The sequence below is a fragment of the Leiobunum rupestre genome, chromosome 3 (assembly GCF_980474605.1).
Source record: "Leiobunum rupestre chromosome 3, qqLeiRupe1.1.hap1, whole genome shotgun sequence".
Taxonomy (NCBI): domain Eukaryota; kingdom Metazoa; phylum Arthropoda; class Arachnida; order Opiliones; family Sclerosomatidae; genus Leiobunum; species Leiobunum rupestre.
In genome coordinates, this window is record NC_143386.1 from 33,197,490 (window position 1) to 33,219,360 (window position 21,871).

Consider the following 21,871-nt stretch of genomic DNA (forward strand, 5'->3'; position numbering starts at 1 on the left):
TTCTAAGCAACTTTGACCTAATCTAATTTAACCAATGGGAAGCTGAGAAATGTTTGACCTAAAACCTTAAGGTCGTGTGTGGTATTCTAATCTTAAATTTCTATATATTTTTTAAGGAGGGGTATACAAAATATTTTTTTTTCTCGAAAACAAAAAATATTACCCTCGCAGTTTTTTACTGCAACTAAAGCGCGTATAGGGAATGCGGAAAAAATTAAATTTTGAAAATTAAAAATGAGCTATTTTCAGGGTCAAAGGTCAAATATTTAAAACTTGATTTATTGTATTTTATCTTATATATAGCATGAACCTTAGTGCTTATTCCCATTGTGCTCTTCAATTACTTTAAAATGAGCCCTCTTTCGAATTTTTGGGTTAAGTAGAAGCTGAAATAAGAAATGGTTAATGGTGGGGTTCAAGGTCATTTTCAAAAATTTTCATGAAAATTTCAGATTCGACTTCTACGGCCCAAATAACCCTAAATACAAGTTCCACGAAATTTGGCGATGGTCGGGTGAACAAGTGGGAAAATCTGTCCTGGAATGACCCTTTATGTGGTGAGATTTTCATTTTCTTGGTTCTTTTTCGGGAATTATCGCTTTATTTTGGTTTTTATCAACTTTTTTAACAAATTATTTAAGAATCTAATTTTGATTAACGTTCTAATTTTGACAAATACGGTTATTACTTCCCTTGGATAGTAAATAAATTCTTTCTGAATAACATTTGTCATATTTTTTACTATTCCAATCTCATTAGAAATGGTGCTTTTAATACTGTGGTCATAGCGGTAGTTCCTGAAAATTGTTTCAAAACGTTTTACGGAATACAAGTCTTTCAATGATACTGATAATCCTCAGTAAGATAACTGAGATACCCAAGAAGGGATATGATAGTTGTGATCCAATTTTTCTTTCGCATTATTAGTTAAGTTTAATTCAGGGATTTATTTTGGCACTTTTTGGCAACCCAGAGAGATAAATACTGAATTCCACTATCTTCATGGTCAGTTAGACTATGCAATTCTGAAATATCCGCAGCATTACTTAATTCGTGGAAGTTTTCTTGAAAATTGAAATTTTTAATGGGGCAAATGTTTACTAGGAGCAGCACTTTTTAATAAAACCTTTCTTGTGTTCGATCCCAATAATTTATCTTTGAGATTCCTTTCAAAATCCTCTTCTGTAAAGTGTTCAGAACAGGTTCTCGCTTTGTCTGCATTAACATTACATGTTTTTGTCATTAGGAAACGTAAAATAAGAAATATCATCTTTGAATTTATTGGAAGAATGATGATAATTCTTGCAGCCAAATACAGCACGATCCAGGCATTCTAAAAACAATAATTTGAATTTTTGTGGCCGGCAAAGTGGTTTGTTATTGCAAAGGCTTACAGTGGTCATGCATTTTGAGGTTATAAAACATTTTCAGTAAGTTATTCTAAATGAGGTTGCCTAATAACTTCAAAACACAATACACTACCACAAAAAATAATTTTTTCTAAATATAATTTTAAATTTCTTACCTTGACTAAAATTTTAAAAACGTTTTGCTCCTGCTCCCTCCAAACAGGGCATGAAATAAGCACAGGACACTGGACATTGTCCGATAAATTTTGCATATGTCTGATAACTTTTCAAAATCTTAGGGGGGTCATTGGACATTTGTCCGATAACATTTTCAAATAAACTGGGAATGTTTTTTTCTACAAAATAAAAATATTAACAATTATTTTACAAAAAATTATTATAAAGTACCGAGTTACTGAAGTTGATACTTGATAGTCTATTCTGTAACTAAGTCTTTGCTGTGTCTGTGCTAAAGCACGGCCAACTTTGATGTCTCGCGCATATCTCGCGCTACAGCGCGAACAGCGCGTGATCAAAGTTGGCAGTGGCTAAAGAGAGAGGAATGGCCGCCTGGTGGTCCGGCCGCCCGGGGATCCGGGGAAGCTGTGTTGGAGCCTTGGAGGGTGGGAATAAACCAATACTGTAGTGTACACTCTCTGGTGGGTGGGAATAAAGAAAACTAGACTCGACTGACTCACGAGACTCCGCTGCTCGTTTTCCCCGCCAAAGTTTCGACAAAGCCCGGGTGACTTCTAACAGAGTAAGTTTTTTTTGCTCAAATTTTAGTTGAACTCGAGTAACAGACTAACAGTTACTTTACTCACAGTGGTCAAAACTCCAAAATAAATATGCCAAAGATTCGAAAGAAAATAAAAGTGCAGTCAAATAATCTTATAGGTTATTTGAAAAATAAAAGTGTGAAGCCGCAGAGGTACGACTCTTCAACGGGTACCGAAAGCGAAACTAGTCGAAATACAGATATCCAGAACCAAGGGTTAGTGGATGATAGTAATAATAAATCGCCGACATCTAAGACCGGAAGAAAGTTTCGTGAAGACTGGAAATTGAAGTTCACTTTTTTGGAGTATGACGCTGATAAAAACCACGTTTTTTTGTAAAGTATGCCGTCCTTTGGCACAAGGTCCCGATTTGGCCATCCAACTGGTTTCAGGGAGCACAAACTTAAGGGTTAGCTCTTTGAAGCCCACGAAAAATCAAAATGTCACCAAAAGTATTTGGAACTTCTGAAAGGTTCAGAATTGAAGGAAAATACAATTGAAAAAGGTTTTTCAAGAATTGACAAAATGGACCTAGAACGTTTACAGAAAAAGTTCAACACCGTTTATACGATTGTAAAGGAAAACTTGTCATTCTCCAAATATCCAGCTTAATGTTTATTGCAAAAAAAAGAATGGAGTTGATTTAGGTGACTCCTACACTAGTCATTCAAAAGTTGTACCTGCGTTTGGTAATTTTATTTGCAAATCTATCATTGATGAACAAATAGAAAAAGTCAAAAGTGCCAAATACATCTCTCTAGTCATGGATGGATCTACTGACAAAAGCAACATCGCACAGGAAATAATATATGTCAATGTTTTAGAAAGTGCCTGTTCTCTACCAATTTTCCTTGGATTTATTCATCCTCTCACTGCGAGTGCAATTAATATATTCAACGAACATGAAGCTTTTTTTACATCTCTTGGCATTGGTGACTGGAAGTCCAAATTAGTGTCAGTAACTACAGATGGGGCTTCTGTATATCATGGAAAAAATAATGGACTCATAAAGCTTTTAAAAGATAGTTCACCTCGCCACTTTTTAGTTGGAGTTCATTGTCTAGCTCACAAGTTGGAGCTTCAGATCAAGTCATCAGTGGATAATATTTCAATCGCAAACGACTTAAACAGTGTGGTTAAAAAGATTTACAACTTTTATTCAAATTCTCCTCTTAAGACTGACACACTGAAACAAATGGCCAAAGAACTAGAGATTAATTTAATTAAATTTGGATCATTGTCAAATACAAGGTGGATGATGTTTCACCTTAGAGCTTTCACTGCTGTTGAAAAAGATTGGAACCTGGTTGTAAATCATTTAAAACAAGTCATTGCAGAAAAGGGTAATAGCAAAGAAGGGGTAAAAGCCAAAAAGCTTTTAGACTCTGTAACAAATGCTAGTTTTCTAGTCAAGTTAGCTTTTTTTACTGATGTCTACAGTGAACTAGGAAAATTTTCAGAAACCCTACAAAAAAGAAGCCTTTTTTTCTACGAAGCAGCAGAAGAAATTATTTCAACAGCTGAAAAAATTAAATTAATTTTTTCCATTGGAGGAGAACTCACAAAAAAGGTCACTGAGAAACTTCAAGAAAAAGAAGGGTCATATTTGAACGAAAATGTCAAAATGATGACTTTGACCGAAACCCAAACTTTCTTAAAAGAAACTGACTAATTTGCAATAACATATATGAAAACATACATAATTCCCTTGAAAAGTTAACATAATTTTTAAACCTCTCCAAGATTTTTGATACAAGGCTCTGGCCAGATCATTTGGATGACATAAACACCTTTGGAAATGAAGAGCTTGAAACACTGCATTCTCATATTTGTCATTTAATTAAGAGTGATTTTCAAACATTACTTTCTGAATGGATTTCTTCCAAAAGAATGGTTTTATAAAATTTTCCACGTGAATCAAAAAGAAAACCCAAGGCTGTGATAGAAAGAACATTAACAGGATTCAGAGATCGCTTTCCTATAATGTGTGATATTTTTGAAATTTTATTCCTTATTTCTGCCTCAAGTGCAGAAGCAGAAAGAGGCTTCAGTATTATGAATAATATATAAACCAATAAACGCGCTAGTATAACAAATGAACATTTAAGTCAATGTATGACTATTATTTTGCATGGTCCTTCCATAACAGATTTTCAGTCCGAAAAATCTATTACACAGTGGTACAAAGAAAAAGGAAGAAGACTTGCCTATAAAAAATAGTTCCTATATTTATCAAAACTAAAGCCCAGTTCACACTATACAATTAATTGGGCCACTTAATTGAAACCAACTAATTGTAAGCAAGAAAATTGAATAGTGTGAACAGAAAAATTGTAACCATTGTTCCAACTTTTTTATTCACACTGTACAATTTTCTTGCTTACAATTAGTTGGTTTCAATTAAGTGGCCCAATTAATTGTATAGTGTGAACAGGGCTTTACCTTGCATAGATCTCATTTTAAATAAAAATTGAACTTTTTTTCAAGTGTTTTTACTCTTTTTTTAAGGGGGGGGGGGGTCATTGGACAATGTCCGATAAAAATTTTGAAATGAGGGGGGGTCACTGGACAAATGTCCGATAACTTTTAATTTCTTATTTCCTGCCCTGCCTCCAAATCAATAATAATCTCCTAGTGTTAAGAATTTCTCGTCTGCTAAAGTTCCTCTGGGTGACGTCACTCTACGGTGATTTTCTAAGCCATTCTCTGAGCTCGAAATTTCGAAGTAGAAAACCCCTCTATAATGCAACCTTATAGTAAATTTTTTTTCTATCAACCTTGGGGTTAGGGGGATTGGAATGATTTGCTCATTTTCTCCGCCAGGTAGCGTAGATCCTAATTTTGATTTATCCCGCGCTTGTCGAGTGCCCCATTCAAATAGTCTAATGATCTCATTGATTGTGTAAATATTCCATTTATATTATTGCTAAATTAAAAAAATACTCTATTCGGGTAGGCTACCTTATCTATCTAAGAGAAATCGACCATCAATCTGGCAAAATTCCAGACTTGCAGCCAAATTTTTGGGTTTACTATGGAGGTATTTTCAAATAACCCATTTTTCAGAGGCAGAAACACGTAGTTGCCATTACCAAAAAGTATACATTACCTGTCTCAGTTAGTTTCAATTATAGAATTCAAAGGAAATTGAAGACGGTCTATCCAAATACAACTTTGTAGATTTTAGTCATATTGAAGTATAGTGGGATACGCGAAACACAAAAATGCATTTTTAGATTGATTGCAAAAGGAAAACGCCCGAAATATGGGGAACATAGGAGACTGGTAACTTTCGTTCATTTAATTCTGGTAGTATTGTCTACTGAATAAAAATCATCTTCATGAGTTCTACTTAAGTTGTTTTCCGTTGTCTCAGATAGTATGTACTATGTAGCAGCCGCATTCTTTTTTTATATAAATAAAATAACAGATGCGAAGCTAGAGTTTAATTTCAAATCACAGATTACTAAGAAATAAATACTTGGCTTAAGAAAATTAATACGACGAAATAGGGCCGTGAAGTAGACTAAAGTTGCAGATACGATTTTGTTTTTCCTACCTCACGTAACCTCAGAGTCAGACGCCCACTAGATTGATTCATTCATTCAATGATGTCCAAGGCTCAACTTAATTAAAAACAAAAGTTTTTTCGTGCGTCCAATAATTTATTTCATGTTATCCGTATTTCAAATTAAATAAATGTTAGATAAAAACAAAATCACCACTGTTTGTACAATAAAAACGTTTATTTTATTGAACTATGCTACGGCTGTTTCGGCGCCAAAACTAGTGCCGTCGTCAGGCTAAATTACAATGATGATAAAAAACGAGAGTTCGTCAGAGGCGAAATACAGTGTAAACATAATTGGCGTGTAGCCACAATAACGTTTGGTAATACTAGATCCCTTAATAAAAAAGAAAAATAAGTTTGGCGAGATAGAAATCATCGCTGCTACTTCAACAGGTTGGTATAATGCAGCGCGACTTCATGAGCGGGGCCATCTATGTTGTTGATTAATTTATTTTTGGTTTTCCATTTAATAATTTCTACCGACTCCCTAATATTTAATTGTTTTCTCTAACAATTAATTGGACCTGTTATATTCAATATTGTCACTACAAATGTATAGGGCTCTTTCTGTATAGGACAGGAAAGCAGACTTTTTTTTGGGAAAACGGGTGTACCGATTTATTGTGGGGCGGCGCCACAATAGAGAAGGGTTTTCTGTAGACTGTAGTGGACACGATATTATCTTTTTTATGTATTAAAATGTCTAGAAACGGAATTCTGCCCTCCGATTCAATTTCCACGGTAAATTTTATATTAGTATTGATATTGTTTAGATAATTGAGGAAATTATTTAGATCGCTTAGGCTATGTTTCCATTTAGACAGAATGTCGTCCACATACCTCTTCCAGAAGTCAACCTCGAACGGGGAATTGGCTAATGCCTTGGTTTCGAGATCGTTCATGAATAAATCACAAAGAAACGGTGACAGGCTAGAGCCCATCGCCAGTCCTTGGTTTTGAGTGTAGAACTTGTTGTTCACTTGAAAAAACGTTTTAGATACAACGAGATTAGTCAACGAAAGTATTTCGTCTATTTCCAGTTCATTTATTCTTTCCTCCCTAAGTCTTGTTTTGAACACTGCTAGCGCTTCATCTACTGGAACAGACGTAAATAGCGATACGACATCAAATGATACGAGAATGTCATAAGAATCTAGTCCCGATTTCTTGAGATTGTCCAGCAGTTCCTTGGAATTTTTTATTGTATGTTTGTGCTGTGTCGCTAGATAGCCAAACCGCTTAACAATATATTTTCCAATGCGTTCGGATGACGAATTTAAATTTGGAACGATCGGTCTAAATTTTAATGACTCCTTGTGGATTTTGGGGGATAAGTAGAATCTAGGGACGATGAACTTAGATGGTATTAGCGCTGTCTGTTCCTCTTTGGTTAAATGTACACAGGTTTTCACTGTATTTTTTACTTTATTGTGGAAACTATTGGTGGAATTCCCTTTAAGTTCACTATATGTGTTTTCGCTCAACGTTTTAGTAACAGCTTTATCGTATTCGCACTTGTCTAGTATTACGGTACATCCCCCTTTGTCTGCTTTGCAAATTATAATGGACTTATCGTTTTTTAGTAATTTTAACGCTAGCAGCTACGTTTTTTGTCATCATTGTAATTTAGCCTGACGAAGGCGCTAGTTTTGGCGCCGAAACGGCCGTAGCATAGTTCAATAAAATGAACGTTTTTATTGTACAAACAGTGGTGATTTTGTTTTTATCTATTATAACATGTACAAGACAGTCCGTCTAGATAGTTAAATAAATGTTATATTTACCTATTAAATCGTCAATCATTTAGAAACGGCACAATTTTGTGAAAATTCAAAATAAATGTTTCGCATTAATTTTCGACATGGCCGTTATACGCCGAATTATCGATATCGAAGCAGTGTTACCTGACCTTCAAGGTAGTTTACTGTCTGTCAGCGATGGGCGCGCTCGTATCTTTGGATACTTTTAGCACGGCCGTCTCGAGATCTGCTTCGCGCTCATAGCGGCCCAGGCAAAGATTTCCTCTCCTATGTATTTCCGCGAATACCTTTCTTTAACACTAGGAGCGCTGTCCTAGCCCCCCCTTAAATGTAAAAAATCAGCGGGATATTTAATAGTTTTCTATGGCGGTAAATTCAACTAGGTAATCCTTTTAGCGTTGTTTTTCAGAAACTTCTGGAAAGTTTGGGATATAAAACTTACGATTTGATCTTTATCCAATAAGTTTTCATTTAAAACATTTATTTAATTAAAGTAATATGCTTATATTGAGTTTTATTAGTTAATTGCTAAGCCTAACCAAAGTTTATTTTGCTTTTCACAGGTTTCAAGTTTTTAAGTTTTCAAACCAGTATTAGCATTTATTTTATCAGAATTTTAAATAAATAACCACAATATTATTCATATTATTATTATTATAAATAGCTTTATTATTCTTTAAATTAAGTTCACATTTCTCAAACTTTTGTTTTAAAATATTGCCTTTTTTAATATGCAAAAATGCCCACCACAAAAATTTGTTGTGTTCCATTCTGTGAATCTAAGAAGAATATCAATGTATCATTTCATCAGTTTCCAGTTAATGAAAATTTATGCAAATTATGGACTAAGAACATATCTAGAAAAGATTTTGGGGTCAATGAAGCTTACGCATCACGCAAAAGATTTGTTTGTAGTGTACATTTTAAGGAAAGTGATTACTATGAAGGTCTAAAGATCCGCAAATTAAAGAAAGGTGCCTTTCCAACTGTATTTCCTGATTATCCAAAATACATGCAACAAGACGAGGAAGTTACCAGGAATGTTAGAGAAAGAAATCTAAAGGCTCCACCATCAAAGATCTTAAAGGGAGCATCAACTTCAACTTTACAAGATGCAAGACTTATTCCAAATATTTCTAGCTCAAATGAACTTTCACTATCTGAGCCCTTCGGAAATAATGAAGTTGAAACTGAAAAAACAGTTCCAACATATGCCATTTTACGAAATCAGCCAACTGCTGAAAGTTATCTACAGATGAAAAGAACCATTAACACCTTTAGGAGCAAAGTCTGGCGCCGAAACCAAAAATTACAAGATCTGCAAGAAATAATTGACTCACTTCGGACCCAACTTGATGCATTCAACAACTGATGGCTGATGCTGATGACGAAAAAGACGAGGCTATTTTCTTGCTGAACATAGTTTGCAACTATAAAAAAAGCGTCCTACATGGAATGAAGCTGCAGTGAGACAGTGTGCTCTGTGGAACTTTTCTTCTCCTAAAGGGTATAACTACCCCAGGAAAAATGGAATCCTTTCCTTACCTTCCAAGAGAACACTGAAGAGATTTGTAGGTGGTATCAATGGAGAAACAAGTGTGACAACAGTCATCAAAGAACGACTCAGACTTGAAGCTAGCAGACTTGATCCTAAAGATAGATTCGTGTCAGTAATTATTGATGAAATGTCCATCAAGCCCCAAGCGATTTATGATAAAAAGTTAGACCGGATCTTTGGCTTGAAAGACACTGCACGGAACATCACTGTTGTTGTTGCTAGCGCAAGTGATGAACCACAGCCTAAAAAACCAACAGTCCCAGTAATTGCAAATCAGTTGTTATGTTTCCTGATGAGTGGGATGTCAATGTCATTTAGAATACCAGCTGCTTATTATTTTTCAAAGCAACTTACAGGTCTAGAGCTCCACAAGTTAACCATTTTAGTTATCCAAGAAATAGAAGCTTGTGGTTTCTTTGTCATTAGATTAGTGACAGGCAACCACAAAACAAATTGCGCCATGATGCGATTGCTTGGTAATGGTCCTCGCTCCACCCTTATACCAACAGTACCACACCCTGTGGACAAAAGCCGAGTCTTGAATCTTAGTTTTGATGCTAGCCACGTAATGAAGAATGTCAAAACTCGATTCCTAGAAACTGGTAGTGAAGAAGGCTCTGAAGATGTTTCGGGTAAGTACGTTAAATGGACTTACGAGCTTCAAAAAGACGAAAACATCAAACCTGTTCGTTGCCTCACAAGAAAAGCTGTTTACCCAAGAAATATTGAAAAGATGAGTGTAAGGCGAGCAATAGATATATTTTCAACTCCTGTCATAGCGGCTTTGGAATACCTAATGAACTACCAAGGAAGTCATCCACAAGCGCACAAGTTTAAAACAGCAGGTGCCACTATCACTTATATGAAAGTTATTCAAAAGTGGTATGACATTCACAATGTAGCCACTATGAGTCTTGGATACAGGTCCAGAAATCAGAACAAGTGTCCATTCTTCTCTGTTAATGATGAGAGACTGGCTGGGCTAGAAAATGATTTTCCTCAATATCTAGAAAAAGTTCAAACCGACTGCGAGAAGAAAATATTGACAAAGGAAAAATATGAATCTATTAGAATAACTTCATTGTCTACAATATCTTGCGTGTCATACCTCCTTAAATCTGGTTTCCAATTTGTCTTGACAAGAAATTTAACGAGCGATGCTATTGAAATGTTTTTCAGCATCCTCAGGCAAATGGCTGGAGGGAATGACATGCTTGATGCAAGAGCCACTATATTCAGTTTGGAGTCCATCCTTAAGAGAGACACTATATCATTAACAAAACCTAAAACATCTAACGTTCTCCAAGACCGCTTCACAAATCTATCAGCCATGATTGATACCAGACTCGATGAATTTTCAACTATTTTTAACAGCAATGAAGTTACGTTACCTTCTGAAGTTACTGACATACTAAATGCTTTGGATGAGTACCCAGATACACAGAGATACACCTTACGGCTAGCAAGTATCGCATACTTGGCTGGTTATGTAGTACAAATTCTAGAAGAAAAACATTTTTGCAAATTGTGCCTTGAAAATGTATCACAGGCTAATTCTGACTCACCATTACTTGGATTGATAAAATTATCCGACAGAGGAAACCTTAGGTATCCCCAGCAAAGCTTTATCATGTTAATGGCTATAGTAACAACATTCATAGAGAGAGCTGTACCCTATCTCCGGGATTCACCTGCAATTTTAAAAAACATTGAAATCCACTTGTGGCCAAAAATTGCTCTATGCCCTTACATCCAATGTGATTTGAATAATAATCACCCGAATGAAATTGCTGATTTAATTTGTAGAAAGGTCGTACCTCCAATTATCACAAATATTACCAAAACTCTGTCCGCAAAATTTGAGAAAGTGAAAGAACTTGTGCATAAGCCTCTTTCTCGAAAAGTACTCAAGTTGTAAATTGTAGTTTTCAAAATTTTTCCTAACTATTTATATTTATCAGATTTAAATACCTTCCAAGTTTCAATCACTATTTTCGTTCATAGTGATCTTCCAAGTGACAGTTAGTTAATTAATCCATGCCAGTATAAATTATCATTATATGTTGACTCTATTCACCCTAGTCAATACCTGTATAAATATATATATGTTAACCGATATTCCAACTTGTAAATACCTGTATTTTTATGCGTTAACCGCTAACTCATATTCCACCTAGTCAATATCTAAATAAATTATCATACTATGTTAACCCATATTCCACATAGTCAACACATGTACCTGTATAAATTATTACACGTTAACCCATATTTCAACTAGTCAATATTTGAATAAATAATCATACTATGTTAAACAATATTCCAACTAGTCCTGTATAAATTATCATTTTAATACATCATCCCATATTCCAATATTATGTATTATTAAACTTATTTTGGCTCTTAAAAAAACAAGTTAATACCTTAATAATAAACTTTTACATAATCTTCAAGAGAAGTCACATTTGTTTTCTTTTAAAATTCATTTATTTTACTACTTTAATTAAATGTTTAAATTTTTAAACATTAATACAAAACAAAAGCCTCTGGAAGTTACTACATAGCAAAAATACAACTGTAAGGAGAACCACGTGTTTATGTTTACATTTATATACAGAAAACGTCGACGGCGACTTCTGGCTCCAGAATGACCAAATTTTAATAACGTTTTTCAAAACTTTACTTTGCGTTAAAAAATCTCAAGAGGTGTTTAACTTTTTTATTATTAATTCACTTAAATATTACTAAAAAAATATTTTACAAAAAATTACACATTACGCGATAATAATTGAAATTCCAAAGTTCCGCGCAGTTCCTCCCATTCGATAACATGGCTGCGAATTTTCTCAAGGGGGGCTAGACTAGCGCCAGAAAACGATGTGAGAAGTTTTTGAACTAATTTCCCATACGCGATTTTCGTACGATCGCCTGGGCCGCTATGAGCGCGAAGCAGATCTCGAGACGGCCGTGCTTTTAGGATACGAGATGATACTTTATCCGAAAAATAAAAACAAGTTGGCAAGCCAAAATATACCTCTCCTCGGTAGAATTGTCCCTAGTGGTATTAATTTCTCGAGATAACCCTTAAAGATATATCTCCGCAATTTAGAGTTATTTGTTAAAAATATTAACCCATTTCTATCCCGCCCGGTATAAAATTTTAATTATAATTAAAATAATTGAGACGAAACGACCAATTTTAATTTATTCAGAATATCATAAGTTAAGTAGTTACAACAGTAAGTTAGACGTACTATAACAATGCACAATTGAATTAAACCCTTTTACAGAACAAGTTTATCAGTTAAATATAATACGAAGCAAATTTTAATGAAAGAAATATCTACAGAGGCTTTTTGGAATTACTCGCTTACGAAATACTTGCCGCATCTTTAACGCTCATTTTATTTCAACACTCGCCCTTGATGAAGATACCGTAGATATCTGGTAGTGGACGACTCGTTCACTTCCTGTTGACGTTGTGACGCATACCACATGAAAAAGACCAATGCCGTCCAATTTCCAATATCATATAATGACTCGCACACCCAAGAAATCATTGACTGCGTTAGAAATCGTAGATATCCAAATATCCACACCAAATGTATTTACAAGAAGCAAAAACCTTACCATCAACAAAGCACAGAGAGCCACTTGACTAACCGCCACCTCTTAAAGCAATTAACGTTAAATTATCTCCTTTGAATTAACAGAACTATATATAGGTCGTTAAGAAAGTGGACCACCCACAGGGTCTACCCTTTAACCCTCTAATCTCGGCTGACTGCGCTAAAACAAGATTTAACCTTTAAAAAATACCAGATTAGGCCTTCATAAATTCATTAATAAAAAAAGACTTTATTACCTATTATGCTTACGATGCCTGTCTTAATTTCAGTGAATCTAAGCAGCTATCGCTGGTTCTGTGGTAGAGCGCTCGACTGCCAAGCCGAATGGTCTGGGTTCGAAACTTGGGTGGCGCATTTGTTTTTAATCAATAGAGAAACGCTAAATTAGAATTTCTTCGATGCAATAATTTCAATTTCAATTCTATTTCAATTAAACCAAAATTTCGTACTCTATTAAATACGCTTCCGATAAAGCTGAAGGTCTAATTTTCAATAAGGCGTAACAAGTGTCGGTGGTTCTGTGGTAGAACGTCCGCCTGTCAATCAGGAGGTCTCGGGTTCAAATCCCGCCCGATGCGATCGCAAATTGATACTAAGACGAATACCGTGTACAACTGGTGGAAACCCTGCCATTGGACGTTGAGAGGTAGCATTACACTCAGCACTCGGTCCGTTCCAAAGTCATTAAGAAGAAGTTGGAGAGAAAACGCCCATATAAACACAACAGACTCAACATGCACATCCATCAGAACACAAACACAACAAATTCAACACTCACAACCTACGCATAAACATTACAAAAACCGTAATACACCAAACCGTCACGACGGTGAGCGAAAAAACACCATCCAAACCAAACCGCAAATGCATCCGTTAACGCTCACCGTCACACGGTGGTTTTGCCAACCCTTTGAGAAACTGCGTACGCAGTGATTACACTTTGCACCGAAAATGCGAACGCGTTCGCAGTCCTGACAGACAGACACACCCACAGACCCACCCACAGACCCACCCACAGACAGACACGGTCGTTGTATAACCGCTCCTAGGGGACTTTGTCCCCTCGGAGAGGTAATAAAATGATTTGATTTTGATATGATCTTCTACATTGCATAATGATTGCGATAGAATTTTGAAGAAAATAAATCGGGAGCGAAATATATTTTAAAAGATACTTCACTTACCTAGCCTAGCGAAAAAAAGAGCGGAATAGAGCTAGCGCTTCCATTTGTTTTATTAGAAATTACATGATAGATATTTTTCTGGTTTCTCTTCAATTTTGTTTGTATTTGAGAGGAAATATTTTAGCGCCATCTAGATGCCGATATACACTATTTGAGCGGCGAACCTATTTCACGTGATACTTAAATATAGCCAAACCCGAAACAGGGTTATTAGACGTTAAAATTTTAGACCCAAATGTCAAGAATTTTGTTATTCTTGATGATTTACTTTGTGAAATATCAAATAACAAGGATGTCACGAATTTGTTTATAAGAGGTTCTCATCATAAAAACACGTCGGTTTTTGTACTTATGCAAAATTTGTATTATCCTGGGAAGGAAATAAGAACGTTAAATTTAAACGCGCACTATCTGATAATTTTCAAGACACCACGTGACAAATCGGCGATATTTCATTTGGCTAGACAGATTTCCCCAACTAACAGTAAATACGTCATCGACGCCTTTCATCAAGCAATCGCTAGAGACTTTGGGTATTTATGGGTGGATTTGAAACCAACTACGTCAGACGATCACAGACTACGAACCGGACTTATACCAGGAGAAGAGGCTGCCGTTTTTATGCCAAAATGAAGAGAATTCATAATCATAAGGAAAGAACTACTAGTACGTTGGCGTGGTTACGGTCCAGATTTTGACTCTTGGGTGCAAGAAATCGTAGTACTATGAGTTTCTATATCACGCTACCCTCGGACTCGTCTATACGCTATTTCGAGAACAACACTATAAGCAAGTTTAGAACGTATTTACCGAAACCAATGAAACTTGAGGGAGCGTATGAAGTTGGACTTGCTGAAATCAGTTACCCAAGAACTTGGAATAACGTTCAAGAAGAGTGTGTAGTTCGAATTTGGAAAACTATCTCTCTACCGGATTCCTTAGAAGAATCAAAGACTAAAACACCTAAGACACCGAGAAAACACACTGACATAGAAAATTTCAACGACGTAATGGATTTCGTTAATATAGGAATACCACCAGGATATTACGGAGTTGAAGATTTACTGGAAATAATGACTACTGATGATGACGGGCAAAATATTAGCTCTAGAGTCAAGTTATATTACAACAAACCAAACCGTCGTGTAATTGTTGAACTTTATGAAATGAACCAAGTTTACATACCACATGAAATCGCCATCATATTAGGATTCACGAGAACTCCAGGCCGAGACGTAACTATAGTGTCTTCCATGACGGCGCCTTTTAGCTGTGATATGGACGCTGGGTTACATTCTCTGTTCATATACTCCGATATCATACAAAGTCGATCGGTTGGAGATTCAGATGTTCCCTTATTACGTATTATAAGTATTCAAGGAAAAGACGGAGATACTGTTGAGAAAGAGTTTTCACGACCACATTATATGCCTATTGCGCATAAAAATTTTCAAACCATTGAAATTAATATTATGAGTGAAATGGGTCAGCCTGTACATTTCGAACGAGGAAAAGTTCACGTCACTCTTCATTTTAGACCCCGAAGAACATGGACTTATCTATAAAATCAAGTGTAAAATCTTTCTTCCGTTCATTTGTGGATAGTGGGTCAAAGGAGAAACATGTCTCCACGTAATCTGGATCACGTTTCTGTAAACGATTATAATAACTATCACTTAAATCAAATTGGACACGGATCAATTCCGGTATACCGTGGAGTAGCCGTGCAAAGAGGATATGGTCTTGGAAATATATTAGCCTCGGCATTTCGGTCGGCCATGCCTTTACTCAAAAAGGGTGCCACATTCCTTGGTCGAAAATTTTTAAATACCGGAGCAAAAATTGCTTCCGACGTCTCGAGTGGTGTGTCTATTAAAGACGCGTTAAAATCTCGGGGGAAAGAGGCGGGGAAAGAAACCTTAAGAAGAGCCGCCGAAGCAGTGAGTAAACTTAGTGGAAATGGACGTAAAAGGAAACGTAAAACGTCTCCCATCATCAGTTCAGTTCGAACCAGGAAGAAGAAAAGACGTTCTCTGCTTCAGTCTGATATATTCTCGTAATCATCATCATTGAACAATGTCTCTAGCTCACCCCAGTTCGCAGAACAGCATTAGCTCGGAACTTGATTTATTTCACGTACCTTATACTCAAACTGGTATAATAGGAAGTCAATGGGTTGAATATAATCCAACATCGAACATAAATGAAAACCAAGCAATTATCTTTAATATCGCTGGAAACTCGGAGACTTACATTGATTTGAAAAATACTTTACTTCAAGTTCAAGTGAAAATTGTGAAAGCAGATGGAACTCTACCAAAACCCGATATTTACGACGCTGTATCTAAAACCACAACTCCCGCGGACAAAGTTGGTCCGGAAAATTTGTTTTTACATAGTCTCTTTGGCGAAGTTCACGTATCATTAGGTGACAGATCAGTTACATCATGCCCTCAACAGTATCCTTACAAGAGTATGATTCAAACGCTCTTGACATATGGTGGGCCAGCCAAGGAAAGTTTCTTAACCGCGTCTCTATTCTATAAAGAAAAAGCCGGGAAATTTGATGAATTTTCCAATAACGACGGATTTAAGAAACGTGCAAAATTTGCTCAAGAAGGTGTTATTGACATGATAGGAGTTGTACGAGCCGATATTTGTCAACAAAATCGACTTATTCCTAACCTGATAGATCTAAATTTCAAGTTTATCAAAAGCTCAAACGAGTTTTGTTTACACACAGACCTTGAAAAATGCAAAGTCATTTTCACACACGCATCAATGTTTGTCAGAAAAGTTAGATTGACGCCAGAGATTATGTTATCCCACGCTAAAACTTTGGAACTGGCAACAATGAAATATCCTATCACCCGTATGGAATGTAATTCATTTTCAATTTCTCAAGGCAACAAAATATGCGTCAAAGACAACTTATATAATGGTCAAATACCGAGTAAGGTGGTGATCGGATTTGTGGACCAGAATGCGTATTTGGGAGACTACAAAATGTCACCTTTTAACTTTAAAAATTTTTCGTTAACTCAAATCGCCCTATACCTTGATGGTAGTAGTGTCCCGGCAAAACCATTAAACCCAAATTTCAAAGATAAGTTGTTTATACGATCATACGCCAACCTCTTTCTTCAAACTGGTCAATGGAATATTGATGAAGGAAATTTCATCAACCGTGATGAATTCGCCAATGGAAACGCACTATTCGTATTCGATTTAACTCCCGACCTCAATGGAAGTTCAACTGACTGTTTTAACCTGGTAAAGAACGGGAGCGTTCGTCTCGAATTAACATTCGGAGAATCATTGCCGTCAACAGTTAGCGTGATTTACTATTCCGAATATCAATCTTTGGTCGAGATCGACAAGAACAGAGCAGTTTTGTATGACCAAAGTTCATAATGGACTCGCAACAACTTGAAATCATACTCAAGAATGACCCGTTTACCAAATATTTGTTCAGAGGAGTCTTCCCTGCCGACAAACTTCCCGAGAATGTGAAAACGTATCCTTCACTTTACATCGTGAACACTGATACGTCCAAAGGAGTAGGAGAACATTGGTGTTTGATATATCTCTCAAGGTCACTAAATTGTACATTCTTCGAGAGTTTCGGGAACAGTCCTGATTTGTTTAAATTTAACTATTTTATAGAGAAAAACAGCTTAACTGTCACGTATAATTCTGTTCAATTGCAAGGAAATTCTAGTAAAGCTTGCGGTGGTTACTGTATATATTTTGCAATTAATTTGTGTCAGGGAATAAAAATGTTTAGTATATTGGAAAGATTTTCAAAAAACAAAAATGTTAATGATCGTATGATTGTAGAATTTATGTATAAGAAATACTCAATAAATTTGTCATAAAAATATTTTATTTGGTTTTATAATGTCCATGGGCTAAAGTTGTGATACCATCGTCTAAAATATAACGTTTATCATCGCACGGGTTTAAACACAATTTGTTTTGTCGCACAGTCGTCACAATATGTTTATTGCTCACTATGCGCTTCATCTCCGCGATAGTTAACTTACGATTCAGAAGACACTCGCGATATTCCGCGTGACGGACGCGCTTCTGCACAACACGTTTACACACACCCTTGCAAGTCTTTTTCTCGCCTTTAGATGACAATATAGAGTACATTCTTCAATCGGTGTGCCGTCCATCTCATCCTTAAATTTGCCTAGCTTCTTTTTGTTGGTTTCGTCGAACAGAGGATGATTTTTGGGGTATCCAGAAAAATCATACATTTCCTTCTGTTGGGCGAAATCTTCGTATAAATCCGGTGTTTGGATTTCATACGTGAGGCTGTCTGTAAATTACAAATAATCATTAGAAATGAGCTATGCTATATACAAGAGGGTATACGTACCAGTATCGGTAAAAAGAAGTTTGACCATTTCTCCGTACTGCGGCTTTATGACTTCATAGTGAAATCTATACATTAAAAGTTTCGATAGATCCAAAATGGCGAAACCTGTATAGATGGGCCGGTTTAGAATAAGCTTTTTCTTAGCGGAATGAATTCCAACAAGGTCGTTTTGGAAGATGGTGAACTTTTCGAACGCGGGCGATCTAGCTTTTTTAACAGCCTTTTCTGGTGTCGTAACCAATTTAAAATCCTTACGTAAACGTAAGTTTTCCATGGTTTTACCTGCAAAAAAAATAATAATAATTTTAATTTTAATTTTTAATTTTAATTTTAATTTTAATTTTAATTTTAATTTTAATTTTAATTTTAATTTTAATTTTAATTTTAATTTTAATTTTAATTTTAATTTTAATTTTAATTTTAATTTTTAATTACTTACCGAAGACAGCGTTGTTCATTAATTTGAAAAAGTCCTTTTCAAAATCGTTGGCGGCCATCTTCCTTTTATCCGTATTAAAGTCAATATATGACTTTAACCAGGCACCTTGTTCGAATTTCATAATTCGGTGGATTTTCGTGATTTTTAGCCCTTTTTCCACGTAATACTTGAGATTGCGATAGTGCACAACGTATCGCTCTTTGTTGTTTAGGTTGGGCACCAGTTTCGGTAGACTCTCTTTAACAGGGATTTTCAGTTCAGTCATCTGGGTTTTGGAATACTCGGAAAGCATTTCCGGTTTAATGGACATGGATTCCGGAGCTAACGGGTAGCAGTTATGCTCGTCGTGTAATGCGTCCGGATATTCCAAATCCACTTCCAAAATATATCCCTCAGAGGCATCGTCGGGGCAACTTAGAATTTCGCGTTGACAGTCAGGGGTGGGTTCAATCCACTCAAAACCTTTCATTGGTAACGCGTCGCACATGACAGTACCGTACAAATTGTTACAATCTGTTTAAAATAACATCGTTAAAATTAATTTTTTAATAATTTTTTTTAAATAAAATTTTTAAAATATATTTTTTTTAATAAAATTTTTAAAATATATATATATATATATATATTTTAATTTATTATTATTATTTTTTTTGTATAATTAAATTTATTATTAAAATTTTGATTATTCTTACCGAGATAACAGATGAAACTATCTGGTTTGGAACGCTCGTGTGTTTCCAGGTACTTGTTATTACCCTGTGCGAGACGATGGCTGATCATTGAAACCCCACCTCGTATCCCCTTTTCTATGAAAAGATGCATGTCCTCATCCAGAAAAAGGTCAAGACGCACCTTAGTCATACATAAAGCCGCCTGCCACGCGAAACCCGGACCTGTGTAGGAATGGGCGGGGTCTAGTCGGTAATACGTCATGCACATACGACGGCAACTTTGAAAGACGTCTGCCAGAAGTAATGTGTCAGACAAAACATAAATGTCGTGATACCGTCCTTTAAAAATAAAATTTTCAATTAAAGATTATACATATTTATTATTTTAATAGTGTTCATACCCAAATTTCCGATGTTGAAAGTTCTCCATACGTTTTGCGCATGCACGTAGTCGGCTTCACTCAGAGTTTCATCGGTTAAATCGTTGAAAAAACACTCGATAGGTGGAAGTTGTGTTTCTTTAAAACGATCTTCCGAATAAATGTAGGAATACGGATAAACTCCTTTTCGCATAAGTAAATTAACCTCTTCCGACGTGAAAACCGAGTTTAAGAGCGGAAACTTGTCAGCCCCACCTTTCGATAAATTTCCAACGAGGGTCTCGAGGGAAGCTGGCAAGAATCGGATGCTGTCAACGAACCGTAGTTTACCCAAGGTGAAAGAAATGTATGTTTCGCTGTTGGTAGCGATACAGTCTATATTCTTGTTTTTGATCTTTGCAATTTGTTGCATAATGAGGTGGGCGTCATATCTACAAATGTTTTATATCATAAGTAAAAATACCTTTAAAAAATATAGACAACTAATTTACCTGCTCAGATTATGAAGGAAAACTGGGATGAATTTTGGCGCCTTCATTTTCAAATTGCAGTTCTGACACGCACAACCCCTATACGCCCCTGTGTAGTGATCATGGTCACGTGTTTTAATTGAGGTTTTCGTGAAAGCTTCTTCGCAGACGTAACAATGAGTGGTGGTTTGGTAGGATGTTTCTTCAGCTTCAGAAAGTTGCATAGGGATGTTTTCCTTCAACGCTTCCGATATAGCCGTAGACTCGTCCAAAAGCATATTTAAAAACTTCAACGCACCGTCTTGTCCCCTGTATGTCTCGTGCTTTACGAGATTTCCTACATAGTAAATAAATATTAGATAAAGAATTAAAAGAATTTCAAGTGATCAAACGTACCAGTGGGACTGACAATTGCATATGAAAATCCACACGTGACATGTACGGCTAGGGTCGTGGTCGATGACAATGTTGCGTCTGGCAAACATGTCGCTATTTTTGACAGTATTGACTCGAAATCGGCGAAAATGGTGTATGGAACCTGTATGAAACCAATAAATAAATATTTCGAATTTAAAAGAAGTACTAAATTATTTACCATTTGACTCCAACCAAAATTTTTGAATTTTAAAATTGGTTCTTTGGTTGGCATCTCCACGCGTTGTGGTTGGTGAACATTACAGTCACAAATGCACCATATATGCAGGTAACTTAACCAAAAAAGCAAAGAAAATTAAAGGGAACATAATTAAATCAAAGTCACAATTAATATAGTACAAAAACTCCCCACATCTAACCCAATTAATAAAATCCCGACTAACAACGGTAAAGAGCCAAAAATAGTATAAAATAACATATAAAGACCAGCCCCAACCCTCTCAGGTTGTGCACCGTACCCAACAACAATAACTAAAAGAGGGACCAAAGACACTTCAAAAAAAATATAAAAGAGCATTAAATTATTCACACTAAATCTTAAAAATAAGAAATTTATAAGAACAAGACTTAGAGAAAGAAACACACCACTTCCACCCCTCAACAATAAAGAATAAGAGCTCAATAAACTTACTACTATAACCGAAACCGTTAAAAACAAAAGAACATACCCTAAACTATCTAAACCAAAAAATCTTCTAAAAGACCTCCATTCCCCCGAAGGATACACAGAAACTATACATACTATTAAAAATAAAAGATAAGCTACAATAGAAGGAAACTCTAACAAACCTAAGAAGAGGGTCAAAAACAGGCTACTTAAAAAAATACTTAACACTGTAACAAATTTATTATACTAAATATCTCCCCCCCAAACCCTTTTACAAGGCTAATCAAAATACCCAAACCCAAACAACCTTCACAAACAACAACAAAAAGATATAAAAAAAGGACTAAGCACATTTACCGTAGCTCGTTTATTTTCAATCACGGGCGGTAATTGTAAATATGTACCACCTACGAGTGTTAATTATTGTATAATGTTTATTTGTAAATACAAAATTCTATCCAAAACTCAACCACTTCCTAGTCCTTCGTAATTGTTCATGCTGTCGGCAATTTTGTCTCGACTAGAGTTTATTTGTTCGGGTATTACCTCGGGTGACAGCGTCGCGTGTGTAAATCCCCTGAAATACGGCATTGCCTCAACGTCCGTACCAGTATTACCAAGTTTACGGGTATATCGTGCCCGCACCACCATATAC

General features: G+C 35.8%; 1 protein-coding gene across 1 annotated transcript; it reads left to right on the forward strand.

Annotated features, from left to right (window-relative positions):
• Positions 1–15,903: 15,903 nt before the first annotated feature.
• Positions 15,904–17,241, forward strand: LOC149951532 (uncharacterized protein F54H12.2-like). The gene has a single exon (XM_090169576.1). It carries the CDS (start codon positions 15,904–15,906, stop codon positions 17,239–17,241), a length of 1,338 nt encoding a protein of 445 aa, XP_090025702.1.
• Positions 17,242–21,871: the final 4,630 nt, after the last annotated feature.